At 40.2% G+C, this 20,853-nt stretch overlaps 2 protein-coding genes across 1 annotated transcript; both read left to right on the forward strand.

Annotated features, from left to right (window-relative positions):
- The window catches only part of LOC121641647 (gastrula zinc finger protein XlCGF8.2DB-like), a 399,458-nt gene that overhangs the window by 125,573 nt on the left and 253,032 nt on the right, over positions 1–20,853 (forward strand).
- Positions 14,604–18,383, forward strand: LOC121641678. The gene is made up of 6 exons (XM_041987964.1): positions 14,604–14,995; positions 15,194–15,429; positions 15,672–15,862; positions 17,042–17,135; positions 17,573–17,772; positions 17,875–18,383. Exons 1-6 carry the CDS (start codon positions 14,906–14,908, stop codon positions 18,060–18,062), a joined length of 999 nt encoding a protein of 332 aa, XP_041843898.1. The 5' UTR covers positions 14,604–14,905; the 3' UTR covers positions 18,063–18,383.

Raw genomic sequence — 20,853 nt, forward strand, 5'->3', positions numbered from 1 at the left:
TATGAGGGTGTGCAAGTCTTCCATTTCTTCCAGTAGTCATTGAATTTATCTATGTTCAGGTTCAGGGAGAAGGTTATTCTTTCCATGTTATATATCTCGTTTACAATTCCAATCCACTGGGTTTTAGTTGGAAGATCTTTAGACAGCCAATGTCTTGTTATTGCCTTTTTGCTGGCGACCAACAATATGTTGATCAGGTATCTGTCACTAGATTTAGTACAGGATGAGGTGTCTCCAAGATATACTGTACGAAAGTCATGTTTGATTTTGTAACCCATTACTGAGTTGATGTCCTCTACCACTCCTAACCAGTATGGTTTAATAGCTGGGCAGTCCCAAAATATGTGAAAATGATTTGCTAGTGTTTCTCCACATTCTCTCCAGCATCGTCCCTCCCTCAGCCTGGCTGTCTGGAGTTGTTTTATTTGTGGTGTAATGAAAAATCTAATTACATTTTTCCACATAAATTCCCTCCATAGACCTGAGCTTGTGGTATTTAGTAAAGTTTTCAATATCTTCATCCAGCCTTCTTCTGAAATTGTTATTTTGGCTTCTTTCTCCCATTTAGATTTAACATAAGTTGTGGAGTTCTTGTTATAGGACTGTAGGCATCGGTAAAATCTAGAGACCAGTTTTCTGTTAATATTTGACTTGTATGCATCTATCAGTATGTTAACTAGACCTGAGTAACCGGTTCCTATTTTTATTGCACAATTAAAGTGGGCTCTGACCTGAAGATACCTGAAGAAATCCTGTTTTTCTAGATCATATTTGTCTTTCAGTGTTTGAAAACTATTCAGTTCTTCTACACTAGAAATCAGACAATATGTAGTTATACCTCTAAAGGTCCAAAACTTAAACCGTTCATCAATCTGTGATGGTTTAAAATCACTATCATATGGTATCCATCTGAGCAGTTTGATTTGTTTTTCCAGTTTTACGACATTCTTCAAACCAGATGTTAAAGGATGTTTTTGTCAAGCTGTTTAAGTGCTCTTTTTGTTGTGAGTACATATTCTTATCTCCTATTAATGTCTGTAGGGGTATGTTTAACTGGGATATTTCTAAGTTCTTCCATTTGGCACTGTAATATGGGTCGCACCAATATATTAGGTATCTTAGTTGTGCTGCCTTGTAATAATTCTCCATATTTGGCAAGGAGAGCCCTCCTTCTTCTTTAGGTAGTTGTAAGGTTTTATATCTAACCCTGGGTTTTGGACCTTTCCAAATAAATCCTGAAAACATCCTCCTCCATTCTGTAAATTGTTGTATGGGTATTGCTGAGGGTATAGACTGAAAGAGAAAAAGAAGTCGTGGTAGGATATTCATCTTAATTATGTCTATACGATTATGTAGGTTAAATGGCAACAAAGTCCATCTACTTAAGTCCTCCTTTATTCCTTTGGTTATTGGCAGGTAATTTAGAGTGTAGATATTAGACAGATCTTTTGGAATTTTAACACCCAGGTATTTAATAGTGCTATTGTCCCATCTTAAGTTAGAAAGGTTTGTAATGTGGCATGAAGGTGTATAATTGTATGAAATGAGTTGTGTTTTATCAATGTTTAGTTTATAGCCAGAGTATTGACCAAACGTTGTCAGACGGGACAATAATTTATTTAGGCTGAAGTCAGGCTGGAAAAGAGTAATCAATATGTCATCCGCGTAAAGGCATATTTTATATTCTGTTCCTCTTATCCAAATTCCTTTTATATCATTATCCTCCCTCAGTGATTGGGCAAGCGGTTCAATAAATAAGGCAAACAAGGTTGGACTTAGTGGGCATCCTTGTCTACAACCCCTCTCTAGTGTTACTGAGTTAGATAGGCTGCCGTTTACTTTTATTCGGGCTGTTGGTGCATAATATAAGTTTTTTAGAACCTGAATTATAGAGCTAGTAAAACCAAATCGTTGTAATACTCAGTATAAATATTCCCATCTGACAGAATCAAATGCTTTTTCTGCATCAAGACTAAGAACAATGGCTTCATCTTCAGTCCTGGACATGTAATCCATTACATGTAAGGTTCGCTTTATATTATCTTGTGTTTGTCTGTTTTTGAGAAACCCGGTTTGGTCTTCATCTATGAGTTCTGGGATTATGTTTTCCAATCTCTTTGCTAGTATAGATGTAAATAGTCTATAGTCTAAGTTTAGAATTGATATAGGTCTATAGGAACCGCATTCAGATTTATCTTTACCGGGCTTGGGAATTACAGAGATTATGGCTTGCCTCCAAGATATTGGAGTTTCACCACCTTTAAGTACATAGTTAAAGCATTCCAGTAGCAGAGGTGACACTGCATGCTTAAATTTTTTGTACCACTCTGCTGGGTAACCGTCTGTCCCTGGCATCTTATTTGTTTTTAATTTGGAAATTGCAGTATCCAGTTCTTGCTTTGTTATTTCGTGCATCAGCCTCTTGTTTTGTTCTGAACCAATGGACGGCAGGTCCAGTGAATTCAGAAAGTTCACAATGTCCAGGGTACCGGCACCATCTGGTTGTGTGTATAGAGTTTTATAATAATTCACAAAAGAGTTTTGTATTTCTTCTCATTTGTGACATGTTTCACCAGTTTGTGCATCTTTAATTTTGTGAATGGATCTTTCATCCTGTTGTTTCTTAATCCTCCAAGATAATAGTTTCTAAGCTTTGGGACCATTATCATAATATCTTTGTTTAATAAATTTAGCTTTCATTTCTTCATGGGCATCATATATCTAATTTATTCTTTGCTTAGTTGTTTGTATCTGGTATAAGAGATGAGGGTCATCAGATTCCTGATGTTTAGTTTCTAGGTTTTTAAGTTTGCCTATTAGTTCTTGTAATTTCTGAAGTTTTTCTCTTTTTTTGGTAGAGGACCACGCAATGATTTTGCCCCTAATTACTGCCTTCGCTGCATCCCATAGAGTACTTGGGGACACCTCATTGTTATCATTGTATTCCAGATACACACCCATTTCCTTTTCAATGTATTTTATACACAACGGGTCATTCAACAGGCTTGTATTAAGCCTCCAGGTTGTGTTTTTGATTTCGGTGTCCAGATAGAGAGAGAGAGGTACACTCCGGCATGGTCTGAGATGTCTTTTACCCCTATTTCACATCCTTTAATTCTATGTCTGTCTCGGTTAAACATGAAAAAATAATCTATCCTTGAGTATACCTTATGGGGATGAGAGTAAAATGTAAACTTTCTTTCTTTTGGGTGAAGCTCCCTCCAGATGTCCATCATACCTGATTCAAACAAAAGTTTTTTGACTGTAATTGTCTCTGGGTTTATTCTTTTAGATGTATTGGTAGAGTCTAGGCAGGGCTTTAACTGAATATTCCAGTCCCCCCCACTGATAAAGATTTCTGAACTCTCTTCTGTAATTATATTGAATAATTTCTTAATGAACACTACATCATTATCTGGTGGTCTGTACACATTGAAAAGGGTCACAAGCTTGTGGTCAATATATCCTGTTACTAAAATATACCGACCCTCTTTATCAGTTTTCTGTTTAACAAGTTGAAATGGTACTCTATTTGAAATTAGTATTGCAACTCCCCTTGTTTCTCCATTTCTATAAGATGAGTAATAAGTGTTTTTAAAACCCAAAGCTTTTAATTTCTCATGTTCCTTATCGTCTAAGTGTGTCTCCTGCCAGAAAACGATATGATGTTTTTCTCTTTTCATCTTAGTAAGTAGTTTATTCCTTTTCATGGGATTTTGTAGACCATTAACATTTAGGGTAATTACTTTGTATTCTTCCTTCACCATCTTATCCCTAGAATCTTATACATACATACATTAGGTTTCTCTCTAGGCCTGAACATGTAGACTGGGAACATCTGTGCAAAACCAAAAATCAAACCAACAGAAAAGACCTCCAACAGTGAAGTGTAAATATAACTTCTGAACAGGGAGGGGAATCCTTCTCCTGAAGGGCCCCTCCAGATGCTCACTAGCATCTTCATTTGTGTCTTATCAAAACACATAAATAATGGGTAAGAGCTAGTCCCTTCCCCCAGATAATGATCCTAAAATAGTGTAAATTATTATTAACTAAGGGCCCATTTTTCCCTGCAACTGCATAGAAATTGTTCATAATAGGGCAAAGATTGTATCCAAACGGCATGTAACAAAGGGAGACAATCTATCTATTTTACATACATATACTGAGTGTCTTAGATTTATTTAACCATAACTTTTGAGTGTCTGTATGAGTCCGTGCACACGCGCATGTGCTCGCAATTGTCTCTGGTAATCTACTCACGGGTGTGCTCTAGACCTTGTTACCACCGTGCGACAGTGAGTGTTGGAATCTCCGGAGTTTTTCTCTTGCTCTCTCGATATCCGTAGCCCGGTCCCATCGCTTAGTGGATCCACGAGTCTCCCAGGAGTTCTCTTTGAGGCTTTTGCGGGGTGTTGTTGTTACGTCAATCTGGGATAAGTTGACAGGTGTGTCTGGGGCAACACATTCAGCCATCAGAATCCCCCTCCTCAGCATGTCGTCCCTCGCCTCCTTGGCGGTGTTGTATGTTGTGGGTCCTTCTTCGTAGAAAACACGAAGTTTCGCGGGTGGTGGTGTGTGAAAACGGAGTCCCTTTTCTTTTAGTACCTTCCTCAGAGGAGCGTATTCCTTACGTTTGTTTATAATTTCCACTGGGTAGTCATGAATTGAATTTCCCTTTGGGATTAATAAAGTATTTTTCATTCATTCATTCATTCATGATCAAAATAAATTTTTCTGCCTTTGAGATGTATTTCTTTCTTTTTCCATGCGGCAGTTAGGACTTGTTGTTTAGTTTTGTAAACGAGGAAGCAGGCAATCATAGATCTTGGGGCGGCCTGCGGTGGAGGTTTTGGTCCGAGAGATCTGTGGCAGCGTTGTATATTGAGGTCAATGTCAGGGAGTGACAGTTCTGTTTTAATGAGCTTCTCCAAAAACTCACAAGCGTTAGGTCCCTCTTCTCCCTCGGGGATCCCCAAGATTCTGAGGTTATTTCTGCGTGAGCGTGTTTCCAGGTCCACCAGCTTGGACTGAATGCGTTCTTGATCCTGCAGAGTTTGTAGAAGCACCTCCTTGGCACCGCTGTTCCACTCCTCTATCTCTGCCACTCTCTTCTCCACATCATCCATCGTCACTTCAGTGTTTTTCAGGCCGTCCCCGATCACACTCAATTTCTGGCTAACTTCTTCCTTAAAGTTTCTGATTTCTTCCTTCACATCTCGTCTCATTGTCTCACACAGCTCGTTTAGGTCTTTCTTCAAGTCTTTTTGTCCTGCTGGTATTTTTTGTGTCTAAGCTCGTCTTTCTATCTCTGCCTGTCCCTTTCTATATTATTTGTCAGCTGCTGATCCAAGCTGGCTGCTTGAATTTCAGGGTACTGCTCTGAATTTCTCCAGCATTAGATACCGAGTTTCAGCGCATTCTTACATCAAGGATGAGTCTGTGTCGAGGTAAATCTGATTAAAATACAAACAAATCAGAACATTAAGTTTAAGTCATTTAGGAGATGCTTTTCATACCAGGAGACAAAAAGTTGTATTTAAAATTGGATTCAAATACTATAGAACTATGTTGCAGAGCTCATCATTACAAATAGGTCATTACATTCTTCTGTAATCTGTACGAACGTCTTGTATCTTTCGTGGAAGTTCTTGCTTCTCTTAGAGAACCACCTTCGCCATCAAGCCCCTCTTCATCCACACAACAGTGGTTCAGACCTTAGCCACCCACTGACTCACTGAATTTAAGGAGTACAGACTTTGTGCTGCAAGATTACCCCTTATGCACACCTATGACCATTTATGTGTTTTTGCATTTTAATTTCTAGCATGTTTAACATTTCCCCTCGCTGATTTTAAAGATGAGGGATGGGATGCAGAAAATTGCATTTTTTTCACGATCTTAATTTTATTTTTAGGCTATTGTAAACAACATTATGCTGTAACATGGCTCAGTGGGTAGAGTGGTCGTCTTGTAACCCAAGAGTTGCAGGTTCGATCCCGGCCCGTCGAACTCACGTTGAGGTTGATGAAGTCTTCCACTCTCCTAAAATCCCCCCCAGTCAGCCGAGCAAGCCTGTATGAAAAAGAATAAAGAACACATAGATCTCTGTTTGAAATATTCTTTTTTTTTCTTAACAAAACGCTTAACATATGCGTTCCCTACATTAGCACATAGTCTATAGTGAGCTCTTTGTAGTAAGTCAAGACAATCAATTCACTGATGCAGTGTAATACCGTTCTTTGAATTCAAATTTTGTGTGTACTGGTGTCTTGCTCAGGGACACCGAACCCCTACTTGCTCCTGATTGGTCATGGTTAGCGCCTTGCATGGCAGCTTCCGCCATCAGTGTGTGAATGTGTGTGTGTGATTGGGTGAATGTGACATACATGTAAAGCGCTTTGGATAAAAGCGCTATAGAAGTACAGACGATTTACCATTATCGTAATTACTCCCCATTTGGACCCTAAGCACAAAAATGTGTATATTGAATTGCATTACAGTGTGACAAAATGCACAATAGCGCAGGAAGCTTTCAAGTGGCAACTTTGACATATTATCCATTTCATATGTATTTTTTTCCTGAACGTTCAAGCAGCTCCACATTTTTATTTTAAAATATGTAAAATGCACATCTACATGCATTCCTCTGCACTGCTTTGAAATGAACAAAACACAGGACCCTTTGCAGCACATCAAAGTTATGTGTTGAAGTGAAAACAATCCTCATCTTTGTATACACTGCTGCATCTGCAGCACAGTTTATAAGAGCAAGTTGGAGAAAAGCATTTAATTTCCCACCTAACACCATGAAAAAACCGTTACACGGTAGCAGAGGCCCAGGACATCATGCAGTCCCAAACAGATGTGACTGAGCACACCGGTGGAATCTCAGATAAAATCACCGAGAGCAACACTCAGTCCACCAAGTTGAGGTCTACCTTCCGGCGGCTGACTAGTCATCCACCAGCTCCAGTGACTCCACAAAAGGTGGTGAAGAAGCCATGGAAGACCGTCTTGGAGGTCTAAAAGTGGTAAAATCCAGTGGTCACCCACAAATTCCAACTGCGGTCAAGCCAGCCACCTCTAGCGTATCCGTGGTCAAACCCCCTTATTTTGTGGCGCTCGAGTGGAATCCTCCCGGTACAGATGATCTTCAAACCAGGATGAGGACTTCTGCGTGGATGAGCAGCTAGATCCGTATAAAGGGCACGGCAATTTTATGCAGTACATGCCAGTGAAACCAGCCAGGTATGGCCTGAAAATATGGGTAGCCTGTGACGTAAAATCATCTTACTGCATGTGAGTTTGTACACCGGCCGATCAGCTGGTGCTGACAAGAGTAACAGTCACAAGTGGCAAGTTTTTCACTTCATTTGCTCCGGCAGAGGAGCTGCTGAAAAACATCATTACCATGGTTGGCTCTAGCAGAATAATTGTGCAAAGCAACTGCAACAACTGCAGAAAACCTCTTTGCAAAAAAACATTACTTCACAGTTTGCCGCTCCTGCCTCCCCTGAACTGTTCTCGTTATGTTGTTGTTATTGTTAAATTAATTTCCAGATGTTGTTTATGGTCTATTTTCTGTTAGCCTTCGTGGTGTTATAATGAATGGCTTGACTTGTTACATGGACTGTATAAATTAATTGCTAAGCTAATCTTTAACTTCCGCGAATTAAAAATTAATTATAAATTCATTAATCATTGATATGGATGATTAGAATTGATCCTGGTTTGAAGAATGAAAAAGTAAAAAGGAAATATAAAATATTTTATATGACTTTTTACATGCTCATTTATGTGTGTTAGGGTGCAAAAGGGGATTTTTTTTCAAAGGGGTGCATAAGGGTGTGTGGGCAGCACAGCACAGTTTACCTAATTGCAGGCACTTAATAGCCATATTTATAATGGCAGCATTATCTGCAGTGATTGCTACTATTTTTTCAGAAACTCTGACAGAACACCACTGATTTTCTCTGCCACAACACAACCCATCTGTGCTTTGTACACAGCTTTTGTTTTTAGCACTTTATGCTGCATTTTGCCCTCCACTATTTAGTGTGCTGTGCTACTCCAGCCATCACATGAGAGTGTAACAGATCAGATGTCAGACAGTACCTAAGGAAAGATGAGGGTCACCATGTTCTGTCAGTGCATCTACACATGGTCAAATGGAGAAATGAACAGAGATTTTTGTTTGTTTTTCAGTGTTATCTGCAGATGCCTACAACTGTTGGTGGTAGAAGAAGGGGTTCCCTGCAAATGTGGTCTTGACAAGCAGGACGTGGAGCATCTCTCCATAAAACAGGAACCTCAGGATCTATGGCCCAATCAGGATAAGTGATGGAAGATGGAATGACGACAGGGCACATAGGGCAGGTGTAAACAGTGACGTGGAGTGTAACACTGCCAGAAAATCCCTCATCTGCTCTGAATGTCGTGAAGAGGTTCACCACCAACGATCTCTCTAGAGACATTTAACAAAGAAACCTTTATTTATTTAAACCATACAAGATGTTTTAAAGTGACACATGTAAAAACTGTTAAATTTAATGTTTATGTCAACATCAAAAATCTGTGGTAAAATGACTGAATGTGGACAAAGATTTAGTCAAAAGACAAACTTAGACCGACACATGAGAAACCACACAGGAGAAAAACCATTCAGCTGTGATGAGTGTGGACAAAGATTTAGTCAAAAGACACACTTAGACCAACACACGAGAATTCACACAGGAGACAAACCATTCAGCTGTGATGAGTGTGGACAAAGATTTAGCCGCAAGACAAACTTAAACCAACACATGAGAATCCACACAGGAGACAAACCATTCAGCTGTGATGAATGTGGACAAAGATTTAGTCGCAAGACAAGCTTAAACCAACACATGAGAATTCACACAGGAGACAAACCATTCAGCTGTGATGAATGTGGACAAAGATTTAGTCAAAAGACAAGCTTAAACCAACACATGAGAATTCACACAGGAGACAAACCATTCAGCTGTGATGAATGTGGACAAAGATTTAGTCACAAGTCAAGCTTAAACCAACACATGAGAATTCACACAGGAGACAAACCATTCAGCTGTAATAAATGTGGACAAGATTTGTTGGAAAGGGGGACTTAAACAGACACATGAGAATCCACACAGGAGACAAACCATTCAGCTGTGAGGAATGTGGACAAAGATTTAGTCAAAAGACAAGCTTAAACCAACACATGAGAATCCACACAGGAGACAAACCATTCAGCTGTGATGAATGTGGACAAAGATTTAGTCAACAGCCACACTTAAACCAACACATGAGAATTCACACAGGAGACAAACCATTCAGCTGTGAGGAATGTGGACAAAGATTTAGTCGCAAGACAAGCTTAAATGAACACATGAAAATCCACACAGGAGACAAAATTTTGCTACTAATCTGTAAACAATGTTGTTTACAGTGTAAATATGTGCTGGTTAGAGGAACTTCAAGGGGGTATTCTACGGTGGTGATACACTGTGGTGTCTCTTCAGTACCCACCATTGACCTTGACTTGAACATTACCTGGTCATGCCTAGGGCAAAATGTGCCTCATCAGATTTTGTTGTCTTTTTTTAGTAGTTGAAATCTGTTGTTCATTCATTCATTGCCCATTGGTACCTTCACAAATTTGTCCATATTTTGCTAGCAGCTAAGATCCTAATCTCGATGAGCTCGCAAGACAGGTGAAGAGTTGTTATGATGCAAAAACACAAATTAATAACTTAGATCCTTACAAGCTGAATGATGAATGACGTTCAGGTTTAGGTGTTTCCACCTGTTCAGTCTCAGACATTTGTGTTTATCTGGTGTTTGGACGTTCTGTCAAGAATTTAAAAATTACTGATGATTAAATGCTCCTGCAGCCATTTTACAAAGGGAAGGAAGAGGACCGAGTCTAGAAACATTTGGCTGCAACAACATCGCCTCTCGCCTGACTAACTTGGATAGGCTCTAGCCCCACAAACTGGTATAGAACATGGATGGCAGTATGGGCGATATAATGTGTTGTTGTTCACCTGAGGGTTGTATTTACTTATAAGCCTGGTACACACATAACAATATTTGGGCTGTTTTTGTCCTGATTTTGCCTCTTCCCAACCTTGGACGGCAAACGCCCGATCATCGTGTGATTTCCCTGTCCAGTCATAATATGGTCTGTGGTGTGTTATGAGCCGATTTGTCCCGATAATCTGCTCCGATATGGGTCATAGCCGACAGTTGGGAACATTGAACACGTTTAATATTTCAGTGCAGATTTCTGAAGAACACCGCCGACTCGTGCATTGTGACTGTGTGGGGGGTGACGTGGCACGGAATGTGGCCAATCAGAGCGAGCTGGCTGGGGAGCAAGGAAGTAAACAAAGTCCGTGTTCACGCCGTCTCCAGTCTGATATTTTTTTTACTTCTGCCTTTTTCTGTTAACAATGGTCCCAAGACCTCCATCATTCTCCCGTCCTATATATTCCCTTCTTTCCGATTGTTACCATGTTTCTTCTTCTTTGCTTTGTGCCATTTGTTGCCATGCTTCTTTTTCTACGTTTTTTGCTGGTTGTTGATGTTGTTCTTCTACATTTTTTGCCGGTTATTGATGTGGTTCTTCTACGTTTTTTGCCGGTTGTTGCTATGGTTCTTCTTCTACGTTTTTTTGCCAGTTGTTGGTATGGTTCTTCTTCTGCATTTTTTGCCGGTTGTTGATATGGTTCTTCTTCTACATTTTTTGCCGGTTGTTGATGTGGTTCTTCTACGTTTTTTGCCTGTTGTTGATATGGTTCTTCTTCTGCGTCTTTTTTAGTTCTGCCTTTTTCTGTTAACGATTGTCCCAAGACCTCCATCATTCCCCCGTCCTGTATATCCCCTTCCATGCTGTGTTATGGTCTTCCGATTGTTACCATGTTTCTTCTTCTTTGCTTTGTGCCAGTTGTTGCCATGCTTCTTTTTCTACGTTTTTTGCCGGTTGTTGATGTGGTTCTTCTACGTTTTTTGCCGGTTGTTGATGTGGTTCATCTACTTTTTTACGCCAGTTGTTGCTATGGTTTTTCTTCTACGTTTTTTGCCGGTTGTTGCTATGGTTCTTCTTCTACATTTTTTTCCGGTTGTTGATGTGGTTCTTCTATGTTTTTTCCGGTTGTTGATATGGTACTTCTTTACGTTTTTTGCCGGTTGTTGGTGTGGTTCTTCTACGTTTTTTGCCGGTTGTTGCTATGGTTCATCTTCTATGTTTCAATGTTTGACCAGCTCGGAGGACTAGATTGTAGATGAGTTGCTGGACTGCATCGTCGTGTGTGTTCTGTGATTACATTTCCGGAGCACACAACGCAGTACGATCAAAACTGACTTTTGACCAGATAAAAAAAGATTTCCTATGATTAAAAAAATCATTGTGTGTACCAGGCTTTAGAGACCTATTTGAAGACTAGATATTTCTTCACTATATTCTGATACATAAAAATGTATTATTTAAGGGGGACATGTTTTTTTAGCTTTCATGAATATAGATTATTTCTTGTAAAGACAAGGTTTTTTTATAAGGATCTTTCAGATAATTTGCTAACAAAATGCCTTATCTAAATACTTTCCACATTGTATGATTTTATTAGTGTAATTGTATATTATTAGATTACTGTAACCTGCTGCAAGAAGCAGACTTCTTCATTTAATCCTTCTCATAAGATTTATAACTTTAGGTGGTTAGTTCTTTTTTTTTTTTATTTAATTTCTTTTTTGTTTTAAATATATCCAGAAACTCATTACTTTTTTTCTATAACTTCTAAATCATTTACTTTATTATAAGTTAATGGAAAACATAATACTTGGATGTCTGAATTTGACTATAGTGTTTAGATTATTCTCCCTGTAATAGTAGCCACGAGCAGAGCGTATTAATTTGTGTTAACTATATTCATGTGTACGTGTATGTCCTATGTCATATATCTCAATAAAAGATGTCAGAGTTTTCTGAGATCTGACAAACAGGTAATGGTCCCTGACTCGTCCTTATATGAGGGTAATCAAGAAATTTAGATCAAACGAGTGGCCTTTTGGATATGGGGCTCCCCTTGAATCTTAAATGTTCTTTTATTATTATTTTAAAATATGTTTTTCCTTATAACAGGAATGGAGAAACATATGAAAATAGGTGGATAGAGGAGAATTAGAAAGAGAAAAGATGGAGAAAGGAAGAACAAAACTAAAGGTAGAAAACAAACTGCAATCAAAGCTAAACAGATAAACTAAACAGCCTGGAATGAAACAGTAAACATCCTGAAGGCTTCTAAAGCCCTGTTTTTATCATCTGGTCCGGACACATTTCCACAGAAACTGGGATGGGTACCTTAATATCCGACCCGACCCTTTTTACTTTTTCATGCCCTTCCGTTGGGGTACCAATCCAACCGACCTGACACGAAAGGGTGGAGTTTTACACACTGCAATCTGTTGATCAGTTGAGGAAAACCTGGCAAAAACAACAAAGTAGGAATGGCTTCTTGTTTAGAGCAACATATTTTCTTTGTTGATTAAATCTCCATTTAAAATTTAATTACAAAGCACTGCTAAGAAGAAAAAACACAAACTGTTGGATGATCACCAATCTCCTCCTTTGTTTCTGTGTGGTGTTTAGATTCTACTCTAATTAAGGTGCTGCGATGGCTCAACGTAGCTTAAGGCATCTACAACTATCCAACTGATATTTCGCCTCTCAGTAAAGGCTATGGTTGGCTTTGGAAACGCAGCGAGGTCAGTTTCCAAACATATCCGCACCCTAACCAGTCCAACCCGACCTACACCCATTGGTAGAAATCAGCCTTACGAGAACACAACAGACAATCTATAGGGGCACCTGTGAGAAGAAAAACTGCAGAAACCAGGAACTGCAACGAACACAAGTATATGTGTGGGTGTCAGCATGTGTCGTTTGTAGGTGTGTGTACTAAGCATTAGGGGTGAGTTGTGTTGAGTGTTTATGCAAATGCAGCCACACTACGTCCAAGGATCAGAGGCAGACCGAGAGGGTCCAAGCCTCGGTCAACCAGTAGCCACCACAGAACAGAACTGAGACAGACCTCTGCAGCAATGATGGACAGTTCCCCAACACCAGGGCCCAGGCTTCACCACCCAGCCCATGCTGAGGCAGCCCCAGGTCACCGAGTAGGCACAGTGTGGGGTGTGCAGTAATATTACGCTTTCACCATGTTGAAAGGTCTTCACATACCTGAAGCAAAAAACATCTGAAAAGGTGCCACACGCTTCCAACATCTGCTGATCGATGGTACCATAGGCTCGTTTGCTCAGCTAAAAGAGAAGTTCAACCTTTCTGATTCAGACTTCTTTCGGTGTCCTTCATGTACCCTGAAATTAGTCCACTATGCTCCAGATGTAATGTTGTAGAAGCCACTCTCAGCCACATGTTCTGGTCTTGTCCACAGTTAAGTAACTATTGGGGAGATGTCTTCAGTACACTATCTAAGGTCTTTGCCACTAGACTGAAACCAAACCCTGTTGTTGCCCTTTTTGGGGTTCTGGAGGGTCAAACCCATCTGAGTACTGTCAAAAAACGTTCTATAGCCTTTGTCCTACTTCTGGCATGTCGTGCCATCTTACTTAGATGGAAAGACGCCTCCCCTTCATCTCACTCACAATGGCTGCAAGATGTTATGTCCTGTCTAAAACTTGAAAAGATAAGATTTTCACTTAAACAATCCCTTGGCACTTTCGAAAAAGTATGGCGTCCTTTTCTGCGTACATATCCGGCTTTAAAATGAGGCACAATTGTAGCAACTTTGCTGCATGATACATAATACAACCCGGGTCCTAGATGTGGTGGAGCGAACACAGCACTCTGGCAGTGGCAAGGGGTGGGTGGGTTTTTTATTTTTCAGGGCTTTATAATTTTGTTTTAACATGACCTAACCCTGGGTATTTCATTTTCACATATTTTGTTGCATTTTAAGTTTTGCCTTATCATTGCTGTCAATTCATTGGCTCTCTGGAAACTCTGTTCTGTAGTACAGTGATATATTTGTACTATGTTGATAACTTGAACTGTGGGCTTTTGGTGGCCCTAGTCCATATCCCTGTCACTGTACTGTTTACATACTTGTTCTACACCCAAATCATAGACTCTGTGGGAGCCTACAATTCGCTGTCGAGATGTTTCTATTATTATGTAAAAATCAATAAAAAAAATTTTGATTGGAAAAACTTCTGAAAAGGTGTGCAAAAACATAAAGCATGTAAATAATCATTGAGTGCAGGGGTAGCCAACGTCGGTGCTCAAGAGCCACAATCCAGCAGGTTTTCCATGCATCCCTGCACCAGCACACATGACTCAAATTAAATGGATCCAACAGTCTATGAGAATTTACACAATGACTCATTAGTTTGAGTCAGGTGTGGCAGTGCAGGGTGCATGGAAAACCTGCAGGACTGTGGCTCTCGAGGACCGACGTTGGCCACCCCTGATTGAGTGTGTTATTAATGTAAGCAGATGTTTGATGATGTTAGACCCATCTTGAACACTCTTTGTCCTGGGGGATGCGCAGTCGGCTGCGTCTGGGTGGGAGGTGGGTCAGTGTACATTCAGGCAGTTCGTTTTTTCATTTAAAACAAAACATAAAAAATAGAAAAACCACTCGTTTTTTCATTTTTTGTTTTCGAATTCAAAACGAAAATTCAGATAACGGACCGTCATCCGTTTTCCGATTTTGTGCACAAAACGAAAATGGAAAAAACGGATAACGAGCGCTCAGATTCCATTTTTGATTTTTCGTCTGAGGCAGGGGCGTGACCCGGAAGTAGTAATAGCACGTAGTGGACAACGGAAGACCGCGAAAAAGGAAAAAAAAAAAAGAGCGAGAGAAACTTTTGCAGCAGAATGGAGAGCTTCATTTTATTTAAAGAAAATAAAAGGGTTACCCTCAGAGCCGAGGACATGACAACAGAAAAGATTTCTGTTATATTCCAGGTATGTACCTATGTGACTTCCATCTTGATCTACGGCTACTACTATTTTAAATTATGTGAAGTATGCGATTAGCTTCTTCACCACAACCAAGCTAGCTACAGACGTCAAAGTTGTAAGCTATCAATTTTTTGTTGTTGTTGTTTATTGTTTTTTTGTTTTTATGTTATTTTTAATACTTTATATACCTGTCTGTCACAGGTAGAAAAGCAGACAGTCTATTTGACAGACGACACAAATGTGGCGATTTTCCCGAGATCAGACGGGGACTTTAATTGTTTTGACCTAATCACGAGGGGCCACTACGAGGTTCATGGAAACGGCACTCCAGTGGAAAGACCGGCTGCTACAGATGTTCCGCATCGTTTTCAATTTCATCGCCCCCAAAGCGCTTTAGGCAGCACTCCACGAGCTACCGTGACCAAAACATTTCAAAGGTGATCAAATAAATAATTCATAACATATACACATCACACCACGGTCACCATAATAATTATTTTAATCTACAAATGGTTTGAATGTCTAATTGTAAATTTAGTTTGAAATTGATTAATTTATTATTTGCGTAGGGTTGGGTAATTCTGCTGCTGTTGATCCTTTGTGCTGCATAAGCCTGTCAGCTTTAAGTTAATGTTGTGCATGTGTGTTACTAAATTTATGTGTGTGTTCATATTTTTAGGAACATCTTCATTGGGGAAGTTGTGCTTGGGAGGCTGGAATCCAGTAAGACTGTTTCAGTGAGGTTCTCAGAGTTGGAGGCTTGTGTTGGGACCATCATGGCCAAAGTGAAAGATGCGATTGGCCAAGATGTGACGATTATTTTGACAGATAGCCTGGGAAATGAAATAGTTGACTCTGAAGGAACTAGGGGTATGTTTGATCACATACTGTTATAAGAATTTCTGTGGAATTGCTGTATTTTGTATTCATATCACTATTATTTGATATTAATATTGGGTAAAATTTGAGAAAGGATCCTAAGATCCTTACACAGTTTTTCAGTCTGCATTACAGTCACATGGCATACATCAACAGTGCTAAGAAAAAATAAAGGGAACACATAATCATTACCATGCAAGTCAAAGTCAGTACCACTTCTAGGACATCAGTCTGTCCAGTTAGGAAGTAACACATATTGTGAATCAGTTTCAGCTGCTGTTGGACAAATGGAATGGACAACAGGTGGAAATGAGAAGCAATTAGCAAGACAGAATGATCCTGCAAGTGACAATAGACCAGGGCTGTGTTCAGAATTTCCCTGCTGCAACAAACCTGAGATGCATCAGACTTAATTAGCAGACTTATGCAGAACTTGAAATGAAATTCTGCAAAAGTCTGCTAATTACTCGTTGATATGAGTCAGGTGTGTTGCAACATTCCTTCACTCAACAACATTCATTCGATTATTTTTTTTATTTACTGCCCAGCCATAGCATCAGCAGTTTCTGCATTATGAAGGTTTGATGCTATGGATGGGCCTGCCTGTTCCCCAGACTTAAATCCAATACAGCACTTCTGGGACACCATGTTTCACTCCATCCACCACTGCCATGTCATGTCACATACGTCCATGGGGTGACTGATGCCCTGATCCAGGACTGGGAGAAGATCCCTCAGTAGAACATCAGTCTTCTCATAAGAAGCATGCCCAGATGTTGTAGAGAGTCTTGCACACAATACTGAACCTCATTCTGAATTTCCACATATGTTGGGTCAGCCTGTCTGATCTTTCCACTTTTGTTTGGAGAATAATTTTGAATCTGGACCTCCAGGGATTAATGATTTTGATTTAATAATTCTTATATTATTTTATAAGTAAAGATTTTCAACTGGAATATCTCATTCATCAAGAGCTAAGATGTGTTTTTAAGTGTTCCCTTTATTTTTTAGCTGTGTATATTCATAACTATCTTAGACATTCTACATTTTTTGCTTGGTGTTGCATTTATGATGTCTAAAATTCTCTGTTCTAGAGAAATTCTCAGATATCCATCAAGAGTTTGCTTAAGAGGTATTAAAGCCATTGTGCCCCTTTCATTGTCATAACAGGGTCAACCTACTGGAAGCAAAACTCCAGAAAAGTGTTTGCAGTGCCAGAAGATCAGATGGGGCAGCTTCAGAGTGGTAAAAGGAGAAGGCTCAGGTAACTGGTTTTGTGATTTGTTTATTTATTTTTTGTTTTGTTTTTATGGGACATCATTGGTGTGATTTAATATCTTTTTCAAATAACCTGGTAGAGAATTCACCAATATTCTGTGTTTGTGCTATGCTAATGGTTCCACATAAATTTCTGAAATGATTTTCCTAGCTGGATTTTGGAAAGGAGAGAAGGTCATCGGGTTGTTGGAATTGTTAAATTACATTACAAGACATATCTTTATTTTACATTTAGAACATTTTACTCTTAGTCTGCCATTGTTTAGAATAAAGCAAAAAGTCTTGGAATATTTTTCATTTAAAACAGGGAAGATTTAGTGACAGTAGTGATTCATAAAATATTTTTTTTCCCCTGCCTACAGAAGACTGTAGGTAGTTTTACTATGACTGTATATGTGATCTGTAAAAATCTTATTTTTCCAGCCATAGAGAAGATGTTGGGCTACAGGAGGCTGTAGAAAATATAGAGGAGCTGGTCGAGGCAGCCCAGGGACTGAAGGACGTTTCCAAAGCGATAAAGGAGTTGAGTGGACTGGCACATTCGACACTGACGACAACTTTGTCATTGTCAGAAGCTGAAGTAGCTTCTTTAAAATCTGTGTTTGGTTGTCTGGTCTGCAAAGGTTAGTAAAACATTTTTTTTCAATTGCCAATAAATAAGCCATTGTTCAAGAACATATACTAAATGTAATGTGTGTACATATATATATTTATTTTACTTGTAGGTCCTGTTGATAAGCCAATGTTCTCAACTTGCTGCAGAAGCCTCATTGGTTGTAGGAGGTGTATCGAGGAGTGGAGCAACATCCACACTCACTGCCCCAAGTGTCGGGCAGTGGATTTAGAGGACCGCATCCATGAAGTGGCTGGGCTTTCTGAAGCTCTGGCACCATTTGAAAGATTGTTCTTATAATATTGTTGTGGCTGGCCACTTGTTTGTGTTTTATATGTTTTATTTAAACAGTTCTCTAAATTGTATTTTGTAGTTTACCTCTCTTTGAAGCACTTTAAGGTGTAGTTCCTCAAGTAATGGTTTATGATGTGAAATTATTCATGTTTCTATGTTCTTAAAACATGAAATTCTCATTAAGTTAAAAATAAACTTGTTATTTAAGCACTTTGAGGTGTAATACCTTAACTGGTTATTTGATACAATGTGAACTTATGGATTTATCTTATGGTTTTTATACATGCATTTCATATAAACTATTTTGATCTAAACAGACTTATTTATTGAACATTTGACCTAAAACACTTCACATTACCATTGCACAAAAATCCAAGTTTAAAAGCTAATTGTCTTTTACCGAAAATGACTTTTCAAAGTTTTACAATTACAAAGTATTTCATATTGTGAAAGATCAATATATTATGAAAAATATTTTTGTTTATGGTAGCATTCTTCAATGGTAATTTACTAGCTTTACTCTGATATAAAGGTGACAGTTTATCACCTTTAGGATCAGTGTTAATGTGGCTGTTCTTTGAATAATAAATAATAATTATTATTAATAATATTATCATTATTATTATTATTATTATTATTATTGCAAATCTATTACATTTTTCCCCCTGACTGCTGCTTCTGGTATTCTGGTCCTGTACCTGGCATTTTAATTATAAAATTTGTCCTCTTTCACCTCTTCGTTCTGCTATCTCTTGGGTCTGGTCCAGCGGTTATAGAAATGGGAAAAAAACACAAAAACAAAAGACTGTTATATAAATAACATGGTAATAAAGAATAAAATTAAAAAATCACGGGGAGCCCCATTTCCAAAGGCAGAGTAAATTTGGTCAGCACAATGCAGCAGCCAGACCAATCTGCTGTTGTGATGGTGGACAGGACAGACTAAAAAATAAATTTAGTCCTTTCAGTTGCTCATAACTAAACAACAAAAAATTAAATAACAGTTTAACTATGCAGAGATCAATGGCTCCCACATACGGAAGCGTGGAGCTGTCACCCAAATAAAAAAAAATCGGACCTTATCACGTTATAACGTGATATGTTTATTATAAGAACATAGCCTGTACTGTATGCAGATGTTGTTACGAGCTATATTGGAGCAAAATACATTTTATGGAAAATATACTCATCAAGCAGAAACATTTCAGTTCTTTCTGACAATGATTAATTGGTCTACTCTGGTTTATTGCTGTACAGAAATGTGGGACAGTTATGAGAAACACGTAGGTCACCTGCCTGCGCGCGGTGGGACGGCCAGGGCGAGACCGTCACGCGCCGCGCTGAGGCGAGAGGTTCCGAGTGCAGAGCCCCGACCGGGTCTCCGCCAGACGCAGGCCGGGCCCGCTCTGCGCTCCCACGCGCGCCCCGACGGCAGGTCCGTCAGGCCCTCGGACGGGCCGGCGGGAGCGCGCGCGCTGCGGAGCAAGGGGTCGGTGCCGGAGAGGGGGCCGAGCCGGGGAGTCCGACGGGCTGGCCGGGGCTCGGACCAGGGTGGAGTTGGCAGCAGGGAAGGGTCGGAGGAGGTAGGGGAGACGCGACAGGACTCCGGGGCACCGGGGCGGAGAGAGGGGGACCCCTCTTCCACCTGCAGGAGCGCTCGGGCACGCACGCCTCCATCCTGTCACGCCTGTCCTTCCACCGCGGAGCCTCGGGGTGCGGGCCCTGGGGCTCTCGTGGAGAGAGCCGGGGTCCGTCCCCTCGGCGGGTTCGGCTGGTTGGAGAGGCCCTGCGCGGGGCGCTTGACCGTTAATGACCCTTCCGCAGGTTCACCTACGAAAACCTTGTTACGACTTTTACTTCCTCTAGATAGTCAAGTTTGATCGTCTTCTCGGCGCTCCGCCAGGGCCGTGACCGATCCGAGGACCTCACTAAACCATCCAATCGGTAGTAGCGACGGGCGGTGTGTACAAAGGGCAGGGACTTAATCAGCGCGAGCTTATGACCCGCGCTTACTGGGAATTCCTCGTTCATGGGAAATAAGTGCAATCCCCAATCCCTATCACGAGTGGGGTTCAACGGGTTACCCACGCCTCTCTGCGAAGGGTAGACACATGCTGAAAAACAGAAGGAGCTTTCAAAATTAATCAAAAGGGGTGTGTCTTGTTTGTTTGTCTTAATAGAATAATTTAGTTGAGGTTTGGGGCCCCTCGCTCACAAATTGTGGAAGCTATTGAAGAAATATTGATTTTTTTTTTATTATACATTTTAAAAAAATAGATGGAACCATCAAACCAAATCAAAAGGGGTGTGTCTTGTTTGTCTCTTCTTGTGCTATAATACAAGTCAGGAATTGCGTGTTTTGGTCGCGTGAAACGGAAGCTATTGAACACGAAATGATGAATGTCTGTCGAATATCCAACCTAAAACCAACTTCACCGCGGTCCTGCGCACAGTGAGACGGTGCGTGCCTGTGTGTCTGAATTGCCACAGAGCAGGCATCCCCAACTTGGGACCTCTTGAGCCAGTGTCCTGCAGGTTTTCAGTATGTCCATACTGCAGCACACCTGACTCAAATAATGGGTTGTTAAGAGGCTGGTGCAGACCTGGTTTATTATTGTACACAAGACCGTTATAAGCAACACGGTGCGTCACCTGCCTGCACGCAGTGAGACAGTGCATGCATGTGTCTGAGTGGCAATAGAGTGTGTGCGCTGCTTTCAGTTAATAACATGTTGTCTCCTGACAATAAAAAATGAAAATTATAAAGGCTTTATGCACCGCTGGGACTGGGAGAAAT

The sequence above is a fragment of the Melanotaenia boesemani genome, chromosome 6 (assembly GCF_017639745.1).
Source record: "Melanotaenia boesemani isolate fMelBoe1 chromosome 6, fMelBoe1.pri, whole genome shotgun sequence".
NCBI lineage: Eukaryota > Metazoa > Chordata > Actinopteri > Atheriniformes > Melanotaeniidae > Melanotaenia > Melanotaenia boesemani.

Coding starts and splice junctions, on each gene's coding strand:
- LOC121641678 (XM_041987964.1), top strand. CDS start 14,906: ATGGAGAGCTTCATTTTATTTAAAGAAAATAAAAGGGTTACCCTCAGA. Junction 14,996..15,193: donor AGATTTCTGTTATATTCCAG/GTATGTACCTAT, acceptor TGTCTGTCACAG/GTAGAAAAGCAGACAGTCTA. Junction 15,430..15,671: donor GTGACCAAAACATTTCAAAG/GTGATCAAATAA, acceptor TCATATTTTTAG/GAACATCTTCATTGGGGAAG.